This window comes from Salvelinus alpinus, chromosome 31, assembly GCF_045679555.1.
Source record: "Salvelinus alpinus chromosome 31, SLU_Salpinus.1, whole genome shotgun sequence".
NCBI classification, from domain to species: domain Eukaryota; kingdom Metazoa; phylum Chordata; class Actinopteri; order Salmoniformes; family Salmonidae; genus Salvelinus; species Salvelinus alpinus.
Window position 1 is genome coordinate 15068006 of NC_092116.1, and position 20903 is coordinate 15088908.

The window sequence follows — 20903 nt, forward strand, 5'->3', positions numbered from 1 at the left end:
TAGAACATTTCAGAAATGTCAGAAACATCACTAACAGTCAACGTCCAGCTTGGTACCATTCCCAAACAGTATCTCTCCAAATGATGCCACAGCGCAATAGTAAGTCCCAGCATCAGAGAGGCTGAGGTTCCTCCTGGGGAGGTTGTAGACAAATCTCTTTGTAGGAGACCCAGCCTCAGGGCTCTTCTCACACTGTTCACTACTGTCTCCCTGGGTGTAAATTATTCCTGGACGGGATTCTCCTGCGCCATGTCTCAACCAATAGATACTGTGTTCTCCTGCACAGGTCTCAGTGTGTATTGTACAGTTCAGAGTCACAGAGTCTCCTGGCTGGACTGACTCAGACACAGGCTGCTGGAGCACAGACATGCTGTTGGACTCTGAATCTAAAGAGAGTGATGGAGTAAGATCATTGTGTGTATATTGTATTGGCCTGGTATATTCATTTAGCGCCAAAGTCTAAAGTATATTTATATTTTAATGGTGCTAAATATAAAATCCCAAATTAGGGAAGGAAGTTAAGTTACCTTTGACAATTAAAACAGTTCCTTTTCCAAATTTGACTTTGCCCGCTTTCATAGCACCACAGTAGTATGTAGCTGAGTCCCCTGACTCTTTCTTGGAGATGGTCAGGTTACAGCTGTCAACACCTCTCTTCACACTCAAACGTTTAGTCTCTTTGAAGTCCTTGGTAAAATTGTTTAAATAAAACGTCTTTTGAGTGCGATAATATGATGATGCCATGAGAAGAGGCTTCTGTCCAACAGTTTGCTTGAACCAAGAGACTCTGACCATCAAATTAGATTGACAAAAGCAAGTGAGAGATACACTTTGTCCCAGTTGTGTAACTATCACAGGGTCTGGTTGGATTTCATCGTTTTTAAGTGCACAACCTGTGAAGAAAACAACCTAAATAAATCAGACGAAGGCATAGTACAGATGTATACATTAACATTATTCAGACTACATAGTCATTCAAATTGATTCAAGAAGACCATGACATAAAAAGAAAAAGGAACCGTATTAATATTTCTTACTTACCAAAGTTGCCGTAAAACAAAAAGATTGTCCAATATATAATCATAATTTCACTGTCCTTTCTGAACTGTATAGAGTGTGAGTCTTGGGTGTGGGCCCCTTTTATATGATGACACTCATCGGTTAATCATTACGAAGTAGGTGGAATCTCTGAACTAAGTGATTTTATTGGCTGTCTGAACAGGCATAAAAAATCTGATTAAAACTACACTCTAACATGTGTCCTGTGGCATAACATAGTTAAAGCAGCTCTTCAAATGATGTTAAAATCACAGTTACTGGTTTGTATTTTCTAGCATTTGGGTCGGTGGCTGAGACTACTGGTACATATGTCCTCTTTGACATACACAGGGTGTTTACGTACCATTTCTCACTTCATGGTTGTAGAACGCAGTTCAAGCTTTCAGGAGGAAGTGAACTCTGGTGAGGTTGGCACCTTTTTTGACAAAAAAAAGATGTGATCGTTTGATACCTGGTGCAAATAATTGGTAAGAATTGGGCAAGTCATTAAACGTAGGAAATAACAAGTTTATTGAAATATCACACAAGCATAAAGGCAGGTAACAGAGTTCCATGTTACAACTATTATCATCAAAAGGAAGAATTAAGACATTTGCTAAATCATTATATACATTTTGTTGTACACTTCTACAAAAACAAATGTATGCAGTCAGTCAACCTCATGCACTATTTCTGAGGATTTGAGACTTCTGAAACCATCCCAATATCAGCTTTCACACTTGCTGGACAAATATGCTCTGCATATGAAATGCATAGCTAGAATGATGCTTATTGGATGACCCTCACATGTCACTTCCTGTCTTGTTGACTCACACCAGGGCAGATGGTTTCTTCCTCTCTCTTTTCTCTCCTCTGTCTCCTGGGCTTGATACTCTTCTTGTCAGTAAACTTCAGGGCAGAATAGTTCAGGGCATCATTGTCACTGGGGAGCTTTGGGGATAAAAACAGACTCACTATATTCAGACTCTGGGTCAAACCTAATGTAGTAATATTTTGCTGTAATATTCTTTCCCAGTCTCATTCTACTAACCTGTTGGTCTGACGTATTGGCATGAAGCTTCCCATACTGGCTATGCTGAGAAGGGGTCCCCGCTAAAAGAAAAATGAAAAAACATTTAAAACATTTGAAACCTCTTCTTGTTTACTAATAAAAAAGGAGTACTACCATGTATGTATTGTGCTCTTCTTCATTAAGAAATTACATCAGAGTATCTGTAAATAGGTTGCTGTGTGTGTGAGGGAGTGTTCATGGCATGTGAAGATATAGATGTTCATTACTGCAACATAAAGATGCCTGAGTATGGCCTAAATAAATACATTCAACTTCCTTTGTCTTGATTATTGTTAAAATATTAATTTAGCTTATCACAAGTAAGTAATGGTCAAATGAGTTTGGCAGAGAAGAAATTCATGAATTCATTACAGTTACAGCTAATAAAGTTAACAACTACGGCTATGTCATTCATCCAGTTCTACAGTCTGATAACCCATCTACATGTAAAGATTACCTCAACTAGCCTGTACCCCCGCACACTGACTCGGTACCTGTGCCCCCTGTATATACCCTCGTTATTGTTATTCTTATTGTGTTACTTTTGTCGTGTCTTTGGCATCATTAAACTGAAGACTGTTAGTTCATCAAATCAATTCTCTGTAATTATTATTACGTGATTATTCTAATAATGTAAATGTAATTTACTAGAAAGTCGGGGCACCATGGAAAATATTCAGATTACAAAGTTATAATTTTCCTAATAAAACTTTCAGATATTTTAATATCTGATCAATTAGTCTACTAATTAATGAATTATTTTTTACCTCACGTTAGTCTCATTCCAAACATCATACATTGTTGGTTATCTGCACGAACCCAGTCTTCACTATGAATCGCCCATACATAAATTGTCTCAATCATTTATTTATTAACTAACTAAATAATCACAGAAATGCACACACAAACAAACAAAGTAGATATGGTTACAAGGAAATGATAGGGGATGTGCCCTAGTGGCATGCCGGCATGGCGGCTTGGTAGACAAAGGGACTGAGAAGGGCGCGAAAGATAAAAGACACTACAAAGTTGATAATTATAACCATTGAAATGCTAATCCTTTGCACATGAACACTCACTCATTCGGGAACAATTGCAATCAATATATATATTTACGCTCAGTGTGTCGTCGTGATCTCTGTTGGAAGTTCATCCGCACCTCTCTCTGCGTCCCTGGAGTCTTTGGTTAGAAAGGCTACTTCAGAGTAACATTCAGAAATGTTGTTATAGAATAGATGTTTCGGCGGTTGTCGGCCTTCGCATTCATTGGTATAGAATTCCTAGCTGCAGACTAGTAATTAGTATCAAAGATTTGCTCTTATTCTGTCGGATCGATAGTCTCAGAGTTTAACCACGTGGTATGGTTAAAAGATTCAGCAATCTACTTAAACCTTAGCTCCCTCTGTGATGAGGTACTGGTCTCTACGCAAACCTTAGCCCTCTCGTGATAATCGAGGTAAGCTGGTCTGAAGGGAAATCCTTCAGTTGGGGGTTATATTCATAACGGCAGAAGAGGGCTGTCCCATGACGCCAGGTCAATGTCTGTGCTCATGGGGCGGGCCTATGACCTAGTTAAACTCCAAAGGGAATTGGAGATTCCTTCATTAAACAGTTTATAATCACATTACATAATTTAACAAATAGTTTCATCTTTACTCATTCATTTTATACAACAAGTCGATGCAAGCCTCACAACTGAGACTCCTGTATAAACAGAGTTATGGTAATGTGGCTGTATTGTCTCTCATGAGTTTCACAAACATTAAATGAAATGGACCGGTCGTAGCTGGATTCTTCCCCGACCGTGTACACATTCTCCAAAACATGGACATTGTTCAGTTCTCAAGTTCTGTGATGTGGAAGAGGTTCCTTTGTTCTCCTGTGAAACTCTCTCTCTCTATACTCTGGCCATGAGGAGAGAAACTCCTCTAGGAATGTATGACCTGCCTAACAGAGCCTGGGTGTAGGGTGCAGAGAGAGGGGGATGGTGCTCGCTGTACCCAAAGAGGGCCATATCATGACACTTTTATTATTACTTTTTATTTTAGTCTACTTGGTAAATATTTTCTTCTTCTTGAACTGCACTGTTGGTTAACCTGTCTAGGACTGGGGTTCCGCTAGCCGAACCCCTCGCCAACAGCCAATGAAATTGCAGGGTGCCAAATTCAATCAACAGAAATCTCATAATTGAATTTTCCCAAACATACAAGTATTAGACACCATTTTATCGATAAAATTCTTGTTAATCCAACCACAGTGTCCGATTTCAAAAAAGCTTTTCAGCGAAAGCAGAACATATCATTATGTTAGGTCAGCAACTAGTCACTGAAAGCATACAGCGATTTTCCAACCAAAGAGAGGAGTCACAAAAAGCTGAGGTCTTGATCGAACAAAACATACATGTATTGTGTAACATGTTGTCCCGGGAGTGTCATCTGATGAAGAATATCAAAGGTTGGTGATTCATTTTATCAATATTTCTGCTTTTTGTGACTCCTCTCTTTGGTTGGAAAATACTTGTGCCGGCTCGTCACGGGGCGAATGTGGGAATTGAGCCTAAGGGGGAGGTGCGCGTAGTATGCACCAGATCTCCAGTGCTCACCCACAGCCCGGTTCAACCTGTGCCTGCACTCTGGAGGGTCCGGGCTAGAGTAGTCATCCAGCCTGGGGGAGTGGTGCCAAGGCTGCGCACCAGAGCTCCAGTGCTCCCCCACAGCCTGGTCCTCCGGTGCCTCCTCCAAGCACCAGGCCTCCTGTAGGTCTCCCCAGCCTGGTGGGTCCTGTGGCAGCCCCACGCACCAGACTGTCTCTCCGTCTCCTCCCTACAGGTGCTCCCGTCTGTCCTGAGCCGCCCGTCTGTCCTGAGCCGCCCGTCTGTCCTGAGCCGCCTGAGCCGCCCTTCAGTCCGGAGGCGCCTGAGCCGCCCTTCAGTCCGGAGGCGCCTGAGCTGCCCTTCAGTCAGGAGCCGCCTGAGCCGCCCTTCAGTCAGGAGCCGCCTGAGGCGCCCTTCAGTCAGGAGCCGCATGAGCCGCCCTTCAGTCAGGAGCCGCCTGAGCCGCCCTTCAGTCAGGAGCCGCCTGAGCCGCCCGTCAGCCCAGAGCCGCCCGTCAGTCCAGAGGCGCCCGTCAGTCACGGAGGCGCTAGTCAGTCCTGAGGCGCCCTTCAGTCCAGTGGTGCCCTTTACTAGGGTCTCCAATCCAGGGTCGGTGACGAGGGTCGCACTCCTAAGGTGTCACAGAAGTGGGCCGAGACTATGGTGGAGTGGGGTCCTCGTCCCGCTCCAGAGCCGCCACCGCGGTAAATGCCCACCCAGACCCTCCCCTATAGGTTCAGGTTTTGCGGCCGGAGTCCGCACCTTTGAGGGGGGGGGGGTGGGGGGGGGGGTACTGTCACATTCTGACCTTAGTTCCATTGTTATGTCTTTATTTTGGTGTGGTGGTGTGGTGAATAAATCCAGCTTGAGTTTTTCTTGGAGTCCGTCTGATTTACTGTCCCAGAAATTAGAACCTAACACAGTACTCCTGCGATGGTCCATAGGAGGTCTGTTGTGCATTTAACATGTGTTGACATGTAGGGGTAGAGCAATGTGAGTGTATATGGGGGAAACACCTACAGAGTGAAACAAGTCAAATTTATGTCAGTCTCGTTCCCTGTATATCATACACAGAAACATCCACTAACTGAAGTGTAAAGCTGAGAGTTCCATGACTGATTGGACACACCAGCCTAACTAATACATGTGACATGCTATTTCTATTCTGTATCACTCTCTGGTTAGTGTTGTTCTGATAGGAAGTAATCATCCTCTATTGGTCTCCTTCTGACAGAGAATCCTGCAGTAGTCTTACAAGACTTGTCTAATTCAGAATGCACTGAAAAGTTCTCCCATGACGTCATCATAAATTGTCCCTTCCCCCTGAGCCCATAGATCTAGAATAAATGGTGCTGTATCACACATAAGACAGTTAACTCAGAGTTCAAATAGGGTTCATCAGCAGTTCTTTGTGGTTTGTAACTGATTTCAGATAACTAAATAGACAGTGTAACAAATGACTTTTTTGGCTGTGGCTGCAAAATGTAAAGATTGTGAGATCAACAGCGACGCCACATAGACATCCTGCTGAAAACCACTTAGAGACACAGAGACACAGAGAGCAGGTAGGAGGGTCCTGTCTGCACAAAGTCAGCAGACCCACATGACCAATGCTTAGATACGGCCTCGTCTTGGGTTTATGGAAGACTGCAGAGTACCTGTGACCTTGTTGTGTGGGGGTGGGTGTGAGTGGCATGCTATCAACGCTACTAAAACAGGACAACACATTACAGAGGAGAGATGAATTGATAAATAGTTTGTCTCACATACTTATTTAATTACTCCCTGGAACTCAATTCAAAACTACACATAAACATGAGTGTCTTTGTTATACAGATCACTCTACAACCAGTTTTATTTTGAATGATTGTGCGGCTCCTCCTGGTAACTAATCTACACTTTATAATAACTTAGTTGATGTTAGTAGTAATGATCCAGTGATGATGACTAACTAGCCTGTTTGATGCATGTGACTCTATGATGCTGAAAAGGATTTATAACATGATACAGATGTGTAATATGTAAGTAATAAATGTATAAATTACCTTGTTATAGATTCTTAAAACCCACACAGTGTCTTTGTTGGGCCTTTGCTGACAAATAATATGACTACACACATCAACTATCACAGGAAAGTACTTTTTCTACGATTCTTTGTGAACAATTTGAACATTTTGACAACTCTTAAAGTTGCTGCCAACTCTACTGTTCAGGCAGTTATGGGGACTTCCACGTACACTGCTGCACCCCATTGAAAGAGATATTAAGTTCCTGTACTTCAACCTTCACATATGCATATTCACATTTTGTGTTGTTTGTGAAAACGTCTCAGTTACAATGTGTACATTGTCATATTTTGATTGAATTATCAACAATATCAGCTCTCTGCAAAATACACTTAGCTAAGAAGTCTATTTTTATTGAGTTGAGAGTGAGAGTGAGTAGTGATCTTAGTGACATGGATGTTTGTGGTTTTGATGCACTGAGGTGTGTGAAGACAGTGTGTGGTGAGGAATGACGGTCATTACTGGGGGATAGAGATGAGTTAAGCTGAGTGTTAAATCTATTTAGGGCCATCAGAATACCACAGATATGTGATACAGGATACAGCTTAAAAAAATGAGTTTTGAGACAACTGAAAGTGATAGTCAATAGAATTAACTCTATGCATGCTATTATGCACATCATGTAATCAGGGTGCAATGTCCCTGCAAACTGACCAGTTTAACTTGAAGATTATGAGAGAAAATCAAACAAAACATCCACATTGCAGTGAATTAAAGTTTTATTTGATATAAAATTGCCAACAGTAATGTAAAAAAGAGTTAGACAGAATACAAGAAATTGTAACACAATTATAATGATAAAAACACACTGTGTAACAGAAAAAGCAATGCAAGTCTTATCTTGTCATATCTTTCAGTCCATGTTTTGGCACCTCACCCCAGAGTACACCGTGTCTCTCTCCATGGCGATACTCTGTCTCTGGGTCTTTGGCTTCTTGTGGATGACATTCAGAGCAGCGTAATGGACCGATGTGAGTGTGTCATCATGTTCTTGATCCTAAGAGAAATAGCTAAACAAATTCCAAAGACATCAGGAAATTACCTGATAATTTGTTTACATCAACGTCATAAGATCTGCATACCTGGTTATGATAACTGTGGATTGTCGGACCACTTGGCTGAGGGTGCGTTCCTTTTAGACAAACATGAAGGAATCATCATCATCATCACACAATAAAATAACCCAATTTCATGACTAAAACGTAATGTGCAGTGCATTTGGAATATCTTCAGACCACTTGACATTTTCCACAATTTGTTACGTTACAGCCTCATTCTAAAATAGATGACCTTGTTCTTTCCCTGATCAATCTACACAATACCACATACTGTAATGACAAAGCAAAAACAGTTTATATTTTATCTGAAATATAACATTTACATAAGTATTCAGACCCTTTACTCAGTACTTTCAAGTATCTTTGGCAATGATTAGAGGCTCAAGTCTTCTTGGGTATGACACTACAAGCTTGGCACACCTGTATTTGGGGAGTTTCTCCAACTCTCTTCTGCCGGTCCTCTCAAAATATGTCAGGTCGGATGGGGAGCATTGCTGCACAGCTATTTTTATGGCTCTCCAGAGATTTTCGATCGGATTCATGTCCGGGCTCTGGCTGGACCACTCAAGGACATTCCGAGACTTGTCCTGAAGCCACTCCTGCGTTGTCTCGGTTGTGTGCTTAGGGTCGCCCTGTTGGAAGGTGAACCTTCGCCCAAGTATGAGGTCCTGAGGGCTCTGGAGCAGGTTTTCATATAGGAACTCTCTGTTCTTTGCACCGTTCATCTTTCCCTCGATCCTGACTAGTCTCCCAGTCCCTGCCGTTGAAAAACATCCCCACAGCATGATGCTGCTACCCCCATGCTTCACAGTAGGGATGGTGCCAGGTTTCCTCCAGACGTGACACTTGACATTCAGGCCAAAGAGTTCAATCTTGGTTTCATCAGACCAGACAATCTTGTTTCTCGTGGTCTGAAAGTATTTTGGTGGCTTTTGTCAAACTCCAAGCGGGCATTCATGTGCCTCGTACTAAGGAGTGGCTTCCATCTGGCCAATCTACCATAAAGGCCTGATTGGTGGAGTGCTGCAGAGATGGTTGTCGTTCTGGAAGGTTCTCCCATCTGCACACTCTACCATAAAGGCCTGATTGGTGGAGTGCTGCAGAGATGGTTCTGGAAGGTTATCCCATCTGTACAGAGGAATTCTGGAGCTCTGTCAGAGTGACCATCGCGTTCTTGTTCACCTCCCTGACCAAGGCACTTCTCCCCCGATTGCTCAGTTTGGCCGGGCGGTAAGCTATAGGAAGGGTATTGGTGGTTCCAAACTTCTTCCATTTAAGAATTATGACAGCCACTGTGTTCTTTGGGACCTTCAATGCTGCAGAAATGTTTTGGTACCCTTTTCCAGATCTGTGCCTTTACACAATCCTGTCTCGGAACTCTACGGACAATTCCTTTAACAGAGGTGGACTCCAATCAGGTTGTACAAACATCTCAAGGATGATCAATGGAAACATGATGCACCTGAGCTCAATTTTGGTCTGAATACTTATGTAAATAAGGTATTTCTGTATTAAATAAATACACATTTGCAAACATTTCTTTAAACCTTTTTTCACATTGTCATTATGGGAATTTTTTAATAAGGCTGTAACGTAACAACATGTCGAAACAGTCAAGGGGTGTGAATACTTTCAAAATGCACTTTACACTGCACCAACAGTTTAATCATATATTGTGGGCAATGACAACGTTTACCTCTGGACAGCAGAGAGGTTTTCTTGGTCATCTTGTACGTAATACAACCAAGGACAATGATGATGATGACACAAAGAGCCAACGCTACACCCAGACAGTACACCAAGAGAACCTGGTCCTCCTTACAACCATCTGTGGAAAAACAGACAGTGACAGAGGAGATTCAGGACATTTTGTTCATCCAGGCGTACAATGTTAGAAACATTTTAGAAATGTCAGAAATATCACTAACAGTCCATTTCCAGCTTGGTCCCGTTCCCTAACAGCATCTCCCCACATGAGGCCACAGCACAGTAGTAAGTCCCAGCATCAGAGAGGCTGAGGTTCATCTTGGGGAGGTTGTAGACACAGCTCTGTGTAGGAGACCCAGCCTCAGGGCTCTTCTCACACTGATCACTCCTGTCTCCATTGGTGTAAATGATTCCTGGATGGGATTCTCCTGAGCCCCGTCTGAACCAATAGACACTGTGTTCTCCTGCACAGGTCTCAGTGTGTATTGTACAGTTCAGAGTCACAGAGTCTCCTGGCTGGACTGACTCAGACACAGGCTGCTGGAGCACAGACATGCTGTTGGACCCTGAATCTGATGAGAGTGAATAAGATCATGGTTTGTACATTCTTTAATGCTTGATTAATTATTTTAGCATTATATGAACACACTTCAGTACCAACATTTTTAAATCAACTTAAGTTACCTTTGACAATTAAAACAGTTCCTTCTCCAAATTTGACTTCCCTTCGCTGACAAACTAACACAGTAGTATGTAGCTGAGTCCCCTGACTTTGTCTTGGAGATGGTTAGGTTACAGCTGTCAAATCCTCTCTTCACACTCAAACTTTTAGTCTCAGTAAAGTCCTCGGTAAAGTTGTTGAAATAAAAACTATTTTCAGTCCCATAATATGATGATGCCATGAGAAGAGGCTTCTGTCCAACAGTTTGCTTGTACCAAGAGACTCTGACCATCAAATTAGATCGACAAAAGCAAGTGAGAGATACACTTTGTCCCAGTTGTGTAACTATCAAAGGGTCTGGTTGGATTACATCCGTGTTAAGTGCACAACCTGTGAAACAAACAAACAAAATAAATCAGACAAAGTTATAGTACAGAATTATACATTATTATCATTATTCAGACTACATAGTCATTCAAATGGATGAAAAAGACCATGACATAAAAAGTAAAAGGAACCATATTAATATTTCTTACTTACCCAAATTGGCGTAAAACAAAAAGATTGTCCAATATACACTGCTCAAAAAAATAAAGGGAACACTTAAACAACACAATGTAACTCCAAGTCAATCACACTTCTGTGAAATCAAACTGTCCACTTAGGAAGCAACACTGATTGACAATAAATGTCACATGCTGTTGTGCAACTGGAATAGACAAAAGGTGGAAATTATAGGCAATTAGCCAGACACCCCCAATAAAGGAGTGATTCTGCAGGTGGTGACCACAGACCACTTCTCAGTTCCTATGCTTCCTGGCTGATGTTTTGGTCACTTTTGAATGCTGGCGGTGCTCTCACTCTAGTGGTAGCACGAGACGGAGTCTACAACCAACACAAGTGGCTCAGGTAGTGCAGCTCATCCAGGATGGCACATCAATGCGAGCTGTGGCAAGAAGGTTTGTTGTGTCTGTCAGCGTAGTGTCCAGAGCATGGAGGCGCTACCAGGAGACAGGCCAGTACATCAGGAGACGTGGAGGAGGCCGTAGGAGGGCAACAACCTAGCAGCAGGACCGCTACCTCCGCCTTTGAGCAGGAGGAGCACTGCCAGAGCCCTGCAAAATGACCTCCAGCAGGCCACAAATGTGGAGGCCACAAATTCAGACATTTCATTAAACAGTCAGTCAACCTCAACCACTATTGCAAAGGATTTGAGACTTCTGAAATCATCCTAGTATCAGCTTTCACACTTGCTGGACAATTATGCTCAGCATCTGACAGTTTTTACATTTATGTTAGGCATAGCTAGGCCCCTGCAATAGCATCCTACAATAAATGAGAAATGTATATAATAGTCAGTTTATGCAGGCTCTGTCAGGATCAAAGTGGAGTTCAGAGGAGGGGCGGGGCTTAATTTAGAATGATGCTAATTGAAGAACCCTCATATGTCACATACTGTCTTGATGACTCACACCAGAGTTGATGGTTTCTTCCTCTGTTCTCTCCACCGTCTCCTGGGCTTGGTACTCTTCTTGTCACTGAACTACAGGGCAGTATAGTTCAGGGCATCATTATCACCGTTTAGGACTCAGAGAATTCAGATTATGGGTCAAATCTAATGCTGTAATCTTTTTCTTCAATACTCTTTTCCTGTCTTATCCTGCTAACCTGTTGGTCTAATGTGTTGGCGTGCGGCTTCACATACTGTCTTTGCTGAGAAGGGGTCCCCGTTAAAAGAAAAATGACAGAACATTTAAAACACTTGAAACCTCTTCTTGTTTACTTGTTAAAAGACTTACTACCATGTCTTTTGTTCTTCTTAATTAAGAAATTACATCAGAGTACCTGTAAATAGCTTGCTGTGTGTGTGAGCTGGTGTTAGTTGCACAAGAAGAGAAAAAAACTGTTCATCACTGCAACATAAAGATGCCTGAGTATGGCCTAAATAAATACCTTCCTTTTGTCATGTCTACTCTCGCAGGTTTAGGAACCACCGGTCCTGGCCTTTATCATTACGCCCAGCTGGCATTCATCATTAGGCACACCTGGACTCCATCACTTCACTGATTACCTCCCCTATGTCTGACACTCCTTTAGTTCCATTCCACAGACAGCTCTTACCTGACTTGCCTAGTTAAATAAAGGTTAAATAAAATTAAAGTGTTGACTATGTGTTTCATGTCTATACGCTACTCGTGTTTGTTATATTGTTCTATGTTCCGTTTCTTATTAAACTCACCACCTGAACTTACTTTCCGACTCCCAGCATATATGTTACACTTTTGTTCTGATTATTGTTAAATGCTTCATGTATCTTCTCACAAGAAAGTAATTGTCAAATGAGTTTGGCAGAGAAGCAATGCACCTAATTCATTACAGTTACAGCCAATGAAGTTAACAATTAAGGCTGTCATTCATCCAGTTCTAATGTCTGATCCAAGAGTACACCATCGTATCCTACATGTTGCTTCTCTGTCTTCTAGACCTGTTCTTCTTGTTTCCAGATTCAGAGCTACATAATGGAGACTGTCTGCATCTTGGGCCTGTGAAGAACAATTATAAAATGGTGAGGAATATTACTATATGTTTTTATGGTAATACAACATCAGGAATTCTGCTTACCCCTGTATCTGAAGAAAAGAGTCCTGGACTTCTTGTCTGAGACAGATCCTGAAAAGAAAGACAGAAAGATAAAGATACAACTGCTTCTTCCATTACAGATACATCTGGTGATATCAAAGAAGAGCAACTTCTAAAAAGGAATTTACTTGCTACATACAATATTCATTTATTTTATATGAACTTCACTTACCTCTACACTGCAGACACTTTCTTTTCTTCATCTTGTACATGATGCTACCAAGGACAATGATCAGGATAAACTAGAGACCCAGTGCTGAGGTCAGGCAGTAAACAAAGAGAAGAGGGTCTGCACCATTGTCTGGGGAAATTAATATGATGATTGAAGTAAAGTAACTATGGATGTGTCACGACTTCCACCAAAGTCGTTTCCTCTCCTTGTTCGGGCAGTGTTCGGCGGTCGGCGTCACCGGTCTTCTAGCCATCGTCGATCCATTTTTCATTTTCCATTTGTTTTGTCTTGTTTTCCTATACACCTGGTTTCAGTTTCCCTAATTTATTGTTGTGTATTTAACCCTCTGTTCCCCCATGTCTTTGTGTGGAATGGTGTATTGTAAGTTCTTGTGCACATGTTACTGGTGCGCATCGGGTTTTGTACCCATGTTTATTTATTTCAATATGCCGTTGGTTTTACAATTAAACTGCTCCGGCTATTACCTATTCTGCTCTCCTGCGTCTGACTTCCCTGCCACCAGTTACACACGCCTTACAGGATGATTGCACATTTTCTTATGTGATCTAAATAACTAGTACTGTACACAGTTTTACACAGTAGATTATACAATAGATATGAACAAAGATATAAGATGTATCACCTACCCTTGATCTTCAGCCTAGTCCTGTTCCCGAACAGTATCTCCCAACATGAGGCCACAGCACAGTAGTAAGTCCCAGCATCAGAGAGGCTGAGGTTCCTCTTGGGGAGGTTGTAAACACATCTCTGTGTAGGACACCCAGCCTCAGGGCTCTTCCTACACTGATTACTCCTGTCTCCATGGGTGTAAATGATTCCTAGATGGGATGGGATTCTCCTGAGCCATGTCTGAACCAATAGACACTGTGTTCTCCTGCACCGGTCTCAGTGTGTATTGTACAGTTCAGAGTCACAGAGTCTCCTGGCTGGACTGACTCAGACACAGGCTGCTGGAGCACAGACATGCTGTTGGACCCTGAATCTGATGAGAGTGAATAAGATCATGGTTTGTACATTCTTTAATGCTTGATTAATTATTTTAGCATTATATGAACACACTTCAGTACCAACATTTTTAAAGCAACTTAAGTTACCTTTGACAATTAAAACAGTTCCTTCTCCAAATTTGACTTCCCTTCGCTGACAAACTAACACAGTAGTATGTCTCTTGCGCAGGTCTCATTGTGTATTGCGTTTTGACTTTGTGCCTAAGAATGGTAGATCACAAAAAAGCATGGTTATGGAAAATGACTAATAAAATATAAATAATAATAAAAGGTAGAGTATTTGTAATATTTTCACCTGTCAGCATTAACATGGTTCCATCATCAAAGAGCATGTGTTTCAAGAAAATATTCCCACAATGGTAGGTCCCAAGGTCCCTTTGTGGCAGAAATTTTGAGGTGAAATGTGGTTCTGCCTGCCATCACAGTCAATCAGCCATCAAATTAATTGTTGAATAGGACATCACCCAGGTACTTAGAGCATTTAGCGATGTACTGAAGCACCATGCCAGTGGTGAGTTTGTACCATAGCATGTAGTGTATGTTTTCACTAGTCATGTGGCATTCAATAGTCACATTGCCTCCCAGCTCTGCTTTCTGGGAAGAAGTGGGCTGAACAAGAACTGGTGTTTGAGATGCACCTGAAAAAAACACTATATTTACTGCATTTATTACATTTACCAAATGCCTATAGTGAGCACTTTAAATGTATAGAGAACTTGTATAACATTAGTCAATTGAGCTAGATGTTATTGACATGCTTTCCATATCAAAAGAAATGTGAGTAGTGTATTCATCCTGCTTTCACGGGACGAGACTGACCTGTGTAAAATGCAGTCTCTCCACAGAAAATAATGGAAACTTGCGTTTGCGTTCATTGGTTCATCTCAGGTACCGTCTGATTTTGATGGTCAAATCTGATTGGCTGAACACTCGGTAGGCCGCCCAGTAGACCATGAATGGAACCAACACTGTCCTCTTATGTTGTTGTACAGCTTGATTCTGTGTTGCCCAACAACTTTATCACATAGCAAGTTTGAATATGTCGATTTTCAGTTTTATTTTTTAAACAATGTGACTACTGTGGATTTATCCTTTATTAGGTCTAACTACAGCTCATACTGTCTGCAATACTATGTACTGCAGCTGGCCAACAGAGGGCTTGTCCACCCAAAATAAGAGACACAACAGCAAGAGTCAGTGGATCCTTTACTTAATGTTTTTCTAGCCATTGTGGTGCATGGGAGTCATACAGTAGTTGGGACCTGGTTGGCCACATGTTATGACACTGTCATCCTCTAGGGCCTCTATCACTTCCACACAGTCACTTCATAACACAGAGAAACAGAAAACATGTCAATAGTCTTTACTTAACCAACAACACCTCATATACTATTTATTCTGTAATGTATTGACAGATAAAATCCCTCCCATTATATAATTAGAAGGAGGCTCTTTCTTCTTGGCCCAGATGATGATGATACTTTACATCACTCTTCAAACCACGGTTTGTGTTTAACTACGGACTTCAGATCTCTAGGTCAAATGACCTAATAAATAGTTCATTTCGTTTTTTCACAGATTTCAGTTGACTATATATAGAGAACTAGCTGCCTCATAAAAATAGTGTTCTATTGTTGATAAAAAGAACAACATGAAGAGCAAAAGAGTATGTGATACAACTGACTGACACCACTGAGACATCCTGCTGAAACCACACAGAGAGACAGAGAGAGAAAGAAACACAGAGAGAGACATAGAGGGTCTTGTGCAGAAGGCCAACAGGCCTTACCAAAGTGTAGATGGCCTCAGCCTTGTGTATTTTTCACAGCAGACCGCAGAAAACCTGTAAATATTTTGCTGTGTATGTGAGGGTTTGTGTGGCATGCAATCTGTAGGCCTATGTCTTAAAGAGAAAACAAGGAAGAAAACCTCCTACACTGTAACTGGCCTGTCCTCCTTTTGTGGTGGGGGCTGTTGTGCCACTTTCACTATGAGTAATTATGTTGAAAGAGGCCTACGTTATTTACTGTAACATGATGCAAGGGACTACCTGACTTCACATACATGAGAAGACATTGACCTTTACATTGTAAGCACTGTGTGTAGAGACCATTGGTGCACAAAGGGGTGTGAACAGTACGGTGGCCCTGAGAGGAAAAGTAGAGTGCAGTGTGTTGCTGCAGGTCAGTCTTCCTGTGTTAAAGGTCTATGAAAGGTTAGTTTCCAATATTGGAAAGTCACTGTAACACCCTCCACTATGACCAGAGAGGAGTGTGAACAGAATGCATGAGTTCAAATTATTAAAATAAATTTGGTTTAACAGTTGAAAACGATTTATTTATTTTTCTTGACAAATGCAAATCAAATGTAAAATACGTTTGACAGAGAAGCAATGCATGAAATTATGCATACTTTGTATTACATAAAAAAAGCGTTAACAACTGATTTCATAACCTTTTTCCGCATATCCATTCATAGAAATAGCTAATGAAGCTAGAGCTAGTTAAAGAGCTAACTAGTATAAAGGGGAAAGTATTTCATTCATCCAGTACTACTTGTCAATCCCTGATCTGTTTTACCTGTATTTTGCTTGTCGCCACCCCCCTCCAGATGTCGCCCATCTTCCCCATTATCCCCTGTGTATTTATACCTGTGTTCTCTGTTTGTCTGTTGCCAGTTCGTTTTGTTCATGAAACCTACCAGCATTTGTTCCCCTGCTCCTGTCTATTTCTTGCTCCTGTTTCCTAGTCCTTCCTGGTTTTGACCCTTCTGCCTGCCCTGACCCTGACCCTGAGCCTGCCTGCCGTTTTATACCTTGCACTACCTCACTGGATTATTGACCCCTGCCTGCCCTGACCCTGAGACTGCCTCCCGTTCTGGACCTGTTGCACCTTCTCTGGATTACTGACCCCTGTCTGCCTTTGACCTGTCCCTCTCTTAGAAATAAACTTTTGTTTATTCGACACTGTCTGCATCTGGGTCATACCTGAAACGTAACACTACTGTCTAATTCCAGAGTACATGACCACCGTCTCTTCCTCCATGTTTCCTCTCTGTCTTCTAGACCTGTTCTTCTTGTTGCTCAGAGAAAGAGCAACGTAATGGAGACTGTCTGCATCTTGGCTCTGTGAAGAACAAAATTGTTTTGTTGATATTAAGTGTATTACATTTTGCACAATTTGGTAATGCAAGCCAAGTCTAATAATGTGTATGTGTATAAGACATGCAACATTTAAAAAAAATCCTCTTACCCCTGCATCTAACCGGGAAATTGTAGAATCTCTTGTCTGAGAGACCAGTTCTGAGAAAAAAAGACACAAAACACTATAGATACTGCCACGTCTTCCAGTTTATCTACATCTAGAGATGGTGACATCAACGAAAAGCAACTTTTAATCACTTACCACTGCACTGCAGACATGTTGTCTTCTTCGTCTTGTAAATGATGCAAGCAAGGAGAATGATCAAGATGAACGCAAAGGCCAATGCTACGGCCAGGCAGTATACAAAGAGAAGAGGGTCTATACTCTCGCCTGCTGAAATAGAAGAAACTCAGAATAGCAACCATAGGTATAGGAGATAGGAACAACAATCAAAGCTATTTAACCTACCCTCAATGTCCAGCTTGGTACCATTCCCGAACAGTATCTCCCCACATGAGGCCACCGCACAGTAGTAAGTCCCAGAATCAGAGAGGCTAAGGTTCCTCTTGGGGAGGTTGTAGACACAGCTCTGTGTAGGAGACACAGCTTCAATGCTATTTTCACACTGACCACTCCTTTCTCCATGCGTGTAAATGATTCCTGGACGAGATTCTCCTGAGCCATGTCTGAACCAATAGACACTGTGTTCTCCTGCACAGGTCTCAGTGTGTATTGTACAGTTCAGAGTCACAGAGTCTCCTGGCTGGACCGACTCAGACACAGGCTGATGTATAACTGGCATTTCTTTGGTACCTGAATCTGACAAGAAGGCCAATAAACCAATTTCATCTCTCTAGAACATCTCTGTAGCAAGTGTTGTAAATGAAAAAGTATTAAATCAAGATTACGTTTGATTAAGAGAATATATAATATTTACACTATATATCTGTAAATTCAGATTTAATATTTTTTTATCATAATAATAACTTTCTCTTTACCTTTTATGATGAGAGTGACTCCATGTACAAACTCTACCTTGTATCCATAAGCACTTCCACAATAGTATGTGCCTAAATCAGAGAGTTCCACGTCTGTGATCATTAGATAATTTTTTCCCTGGCCACCTTCCACTGAGAAGCGAAGATTATCCTTAAACTCCTGGTAAAATGTTGCATTCCTGCCATACTTAAAGATGGTCGAGATGAGCTGAGGAATATTTCCAAAAGTTTGCTTGTACCAGGAGAACATTACTCCCATGTCGCCTGCTTTGAAGCAACGCAAAACCACTGTGTCTCCAACGTTGGCTGACATGAGACCAATCTCCTGACTGATGGATGAGGATTCAGTCCCAGCTACCCCATGAACTAGAGAACATAAAAACATATTAGCTGTTACATACCTTAAATACAACTTTGGATGGTCAAAGTGTCTGTAGAACGATAATAGGATACCTTGTTTCTTCAAATCAAGTTTGGACATCACATAAGCAGAGAAATATAAAATATTGACTTACCCATCTCTATGAGAAGTGGAAATATCAGACACAGTGCGATCATCTTTAAAGTTGTCAGCTCTTCACAACTTGGGTCTTGAGTGGAAAGAGTCCACCCATGTAGACAACACTTCAACAATGGAGTTACAGGTGATTGGTCGAACTGGACCACGTCATTTTTGTTGACGCCTCATTCAGGCACGACTGTTGTCTTTACATGTATCTTGTACAGTTCAGAGTCACAGAGTTGTCCAAAAGGTAGAATCTCAAAGTTTAGTACAGATTTGTACAAATTGAGCACACATTTTTAAAGTATGGTTTCCCTTATTCTTTATCACTGCATCTGCTGCTGTCTATGAGACTCAAATGTGACCTTTTTGGAGCATGCCTCTATGACACTGTCATCCTCTAGGGCTTCTATCACCACACAGTCACTTCACTTCACCTCACCAAAAACATCTACGAAAAACCCATAACAAACACAGCAAACACAATACAGTAGTCTTCTTTTAGTGATCTCTCATTCAGGATTTACACTCAGTAGAACAGATGGATAGAATGCCCTCCCATGATATTGTTATTGAGTAGGTCCATGGTTCTAGTGGCCTAACATCACACTTAAAATCAGAGTTTGTGTTTGATTGAGAATACTGTACTGATCTCTACATCAGCTTACATAATACATAGCTCACAGATTTCAGTTGACTTGGTATAGATAAGCTGCCTCATCAAAATAGTTTGTTTATTGTTGCAAAAATTGTCAATTTGAATTGGAAGTAGTATGACCTACAGTATGAGAGAACTAAGAGTTCTGAGAAATCTGTCTGAAAACCACAGAAATAGAGAAACAGAGAGAGAGAGAGAGAGAGAGAGTGAGTGAAAGGAGCAGAGAGACAAAGGTATTGTGTGCCTGAGGCCAGCAGGCCCTAACAAAGCATAGAGACATCCTCATCTTGTGTTCATCACAGACCACAGAGTAACTGTAAATGCTTGGTGTGTGAGGGTGTATAAGTGGCATGAGAGGAGAAAACAATTTTCAACACTACAACGTATAGATGCCTGAGTATGGCCCAAATAAAAACATTCAACTTCCTTTGTCTTGATTATTGTTGAAAGCTTTATTCATCTTATCACAAGCAAGTCGATATGAAATGGCAGAGAAGCAACGCATTTCATTTATTAGTTGCTACAGTTAAAATAACAAAGCTAATAAAGTTAATTCAGAGCTCATGAATTTTAATTGACGTCTGTTTTATTGTTCTACTGTCTGATTCCAGAGTACCCCATCTCTTCCTCCATGTTGCTTCTCTGTCTTCTAGACCTGTTCTACTTGTTGCTCAGATTCAGAGCTACATAATGGAGACTGTCTACATCGCGGGCCTGTGAATAACAATGATAAAATGGAGGAGAATATTACTAACTACGTATAGATATTAGATGTTATTAGACTGGAACCATTTTTAAGGAATTCTACTTACCCGTGTATCCAAAGACGAGACTGGCTGGACCTCTTGTTTGAGAGTAACAACCCCTTACTACTGATACAACTGTAAATGGTGATATCAAAGAAGAGCAACTTCAAAGTATACGTCACTTACCTCTGCACTGCAGACATGCTCTCTTGTTCGTATTGTAAATTATGCAATTCAGGACAATGATCAGGATAAGAGAGACAGCCAATGCTACTCCTATGCAGTACACCAAACGTAGAGAGTCTGCTCCATTGTCTGTGAAAATAAATATGGGGATATAAGTATAGTAACTATATAGATGATTGCATGTTTTCTTACGTGATCTAAATAAGTAGTACTGTGTACAGTTTTACACAGTAGATTATACAATAGATATAAACAAAACTGTAAGATGTATTACCTATCCTTGATCTCCAGCTTGGTCCAGTTTCCAAACAGCATCTCCCCACATGAGGCCACAGCACAGTAGTAAGTCCCAACATCAGAGAGGCTGAGGTTCCTCTTGGGGAGGTTGTAGACAGAGCTCTAGATAGGAGACCCAGCCTCAGGGCTCCTCTCACATTGATCACACTGATGGGTGTAGTTGATTACTGGATGGGATTCTCCTGAGCCATGTCTGACCCAATAGTCTCTGACAAGAGAATGAGTAAGATAATTGCACTATTTTCCTGCTAGATTAATTAATTTAGCATTTTATGAACACTCGCATGTGCCGAAATGAAAGAAGCCATTTAAGTTACCTTTGACAGCTAAAAGAGTTC

The 20903-nt window shown here is 41.4% G+C and overlaps 1 protein-coding gene across 1 annotated transcript; it reads right to left on the reverse strand.

The window, feature by feature from the left end:
* Positions 1-30: 30 nt before the first annotated feature.
* LOC139561034 (uncharacterized) lies at positions 31-18518 on the reverse strand. The gene is made up of 8 exons (XM_071377833.1): positions 18177-18518; positions 9756-10100; positions 9524-9655; positions 7852-7901; positions 7647-7766; positions 1873-1989; positions 528-687; positions 31-386 (listed from the first exon to the last, which is right to left on the reverse strand). The coding sequence occupies exons 1-8, from the start codon at positions 18487-18489 to the stop codon at positions 31-33; spliced, it is 1593 nt and encodes a 530-aa protein (XP_071233934.1). The 5' UTR covers positions 18490-18518.
* Between the last annotated feature and the right edge of the window lie 2385 nt (positions 18519-20903).

Bases quoted from the DNA above. Each gene is read 5' to 3' on its own strand.
- LOC139561034 (XM_071377833.1), bottom strand. From the start codon at position 18,489: ATGTCAGCCAACGTTGGAGACACAGTGGTTTTGCGTTGCTTCAAAGCA. The intron at 10,101-18,176 runs GTAAAGAGAAAG...CATCAGATTCAG, and splicing joins AGTCACTCTCATCATAAAAG to GGTCCAACAGCATGTCTGTG. The intron at 9,656-9,755 runs GTTAGTGATATT...GTTTTTCCACAG, and splicing joins GACCAAGCTGGAAATGGACT to ATGGTTGTAAGGAGGACCAG.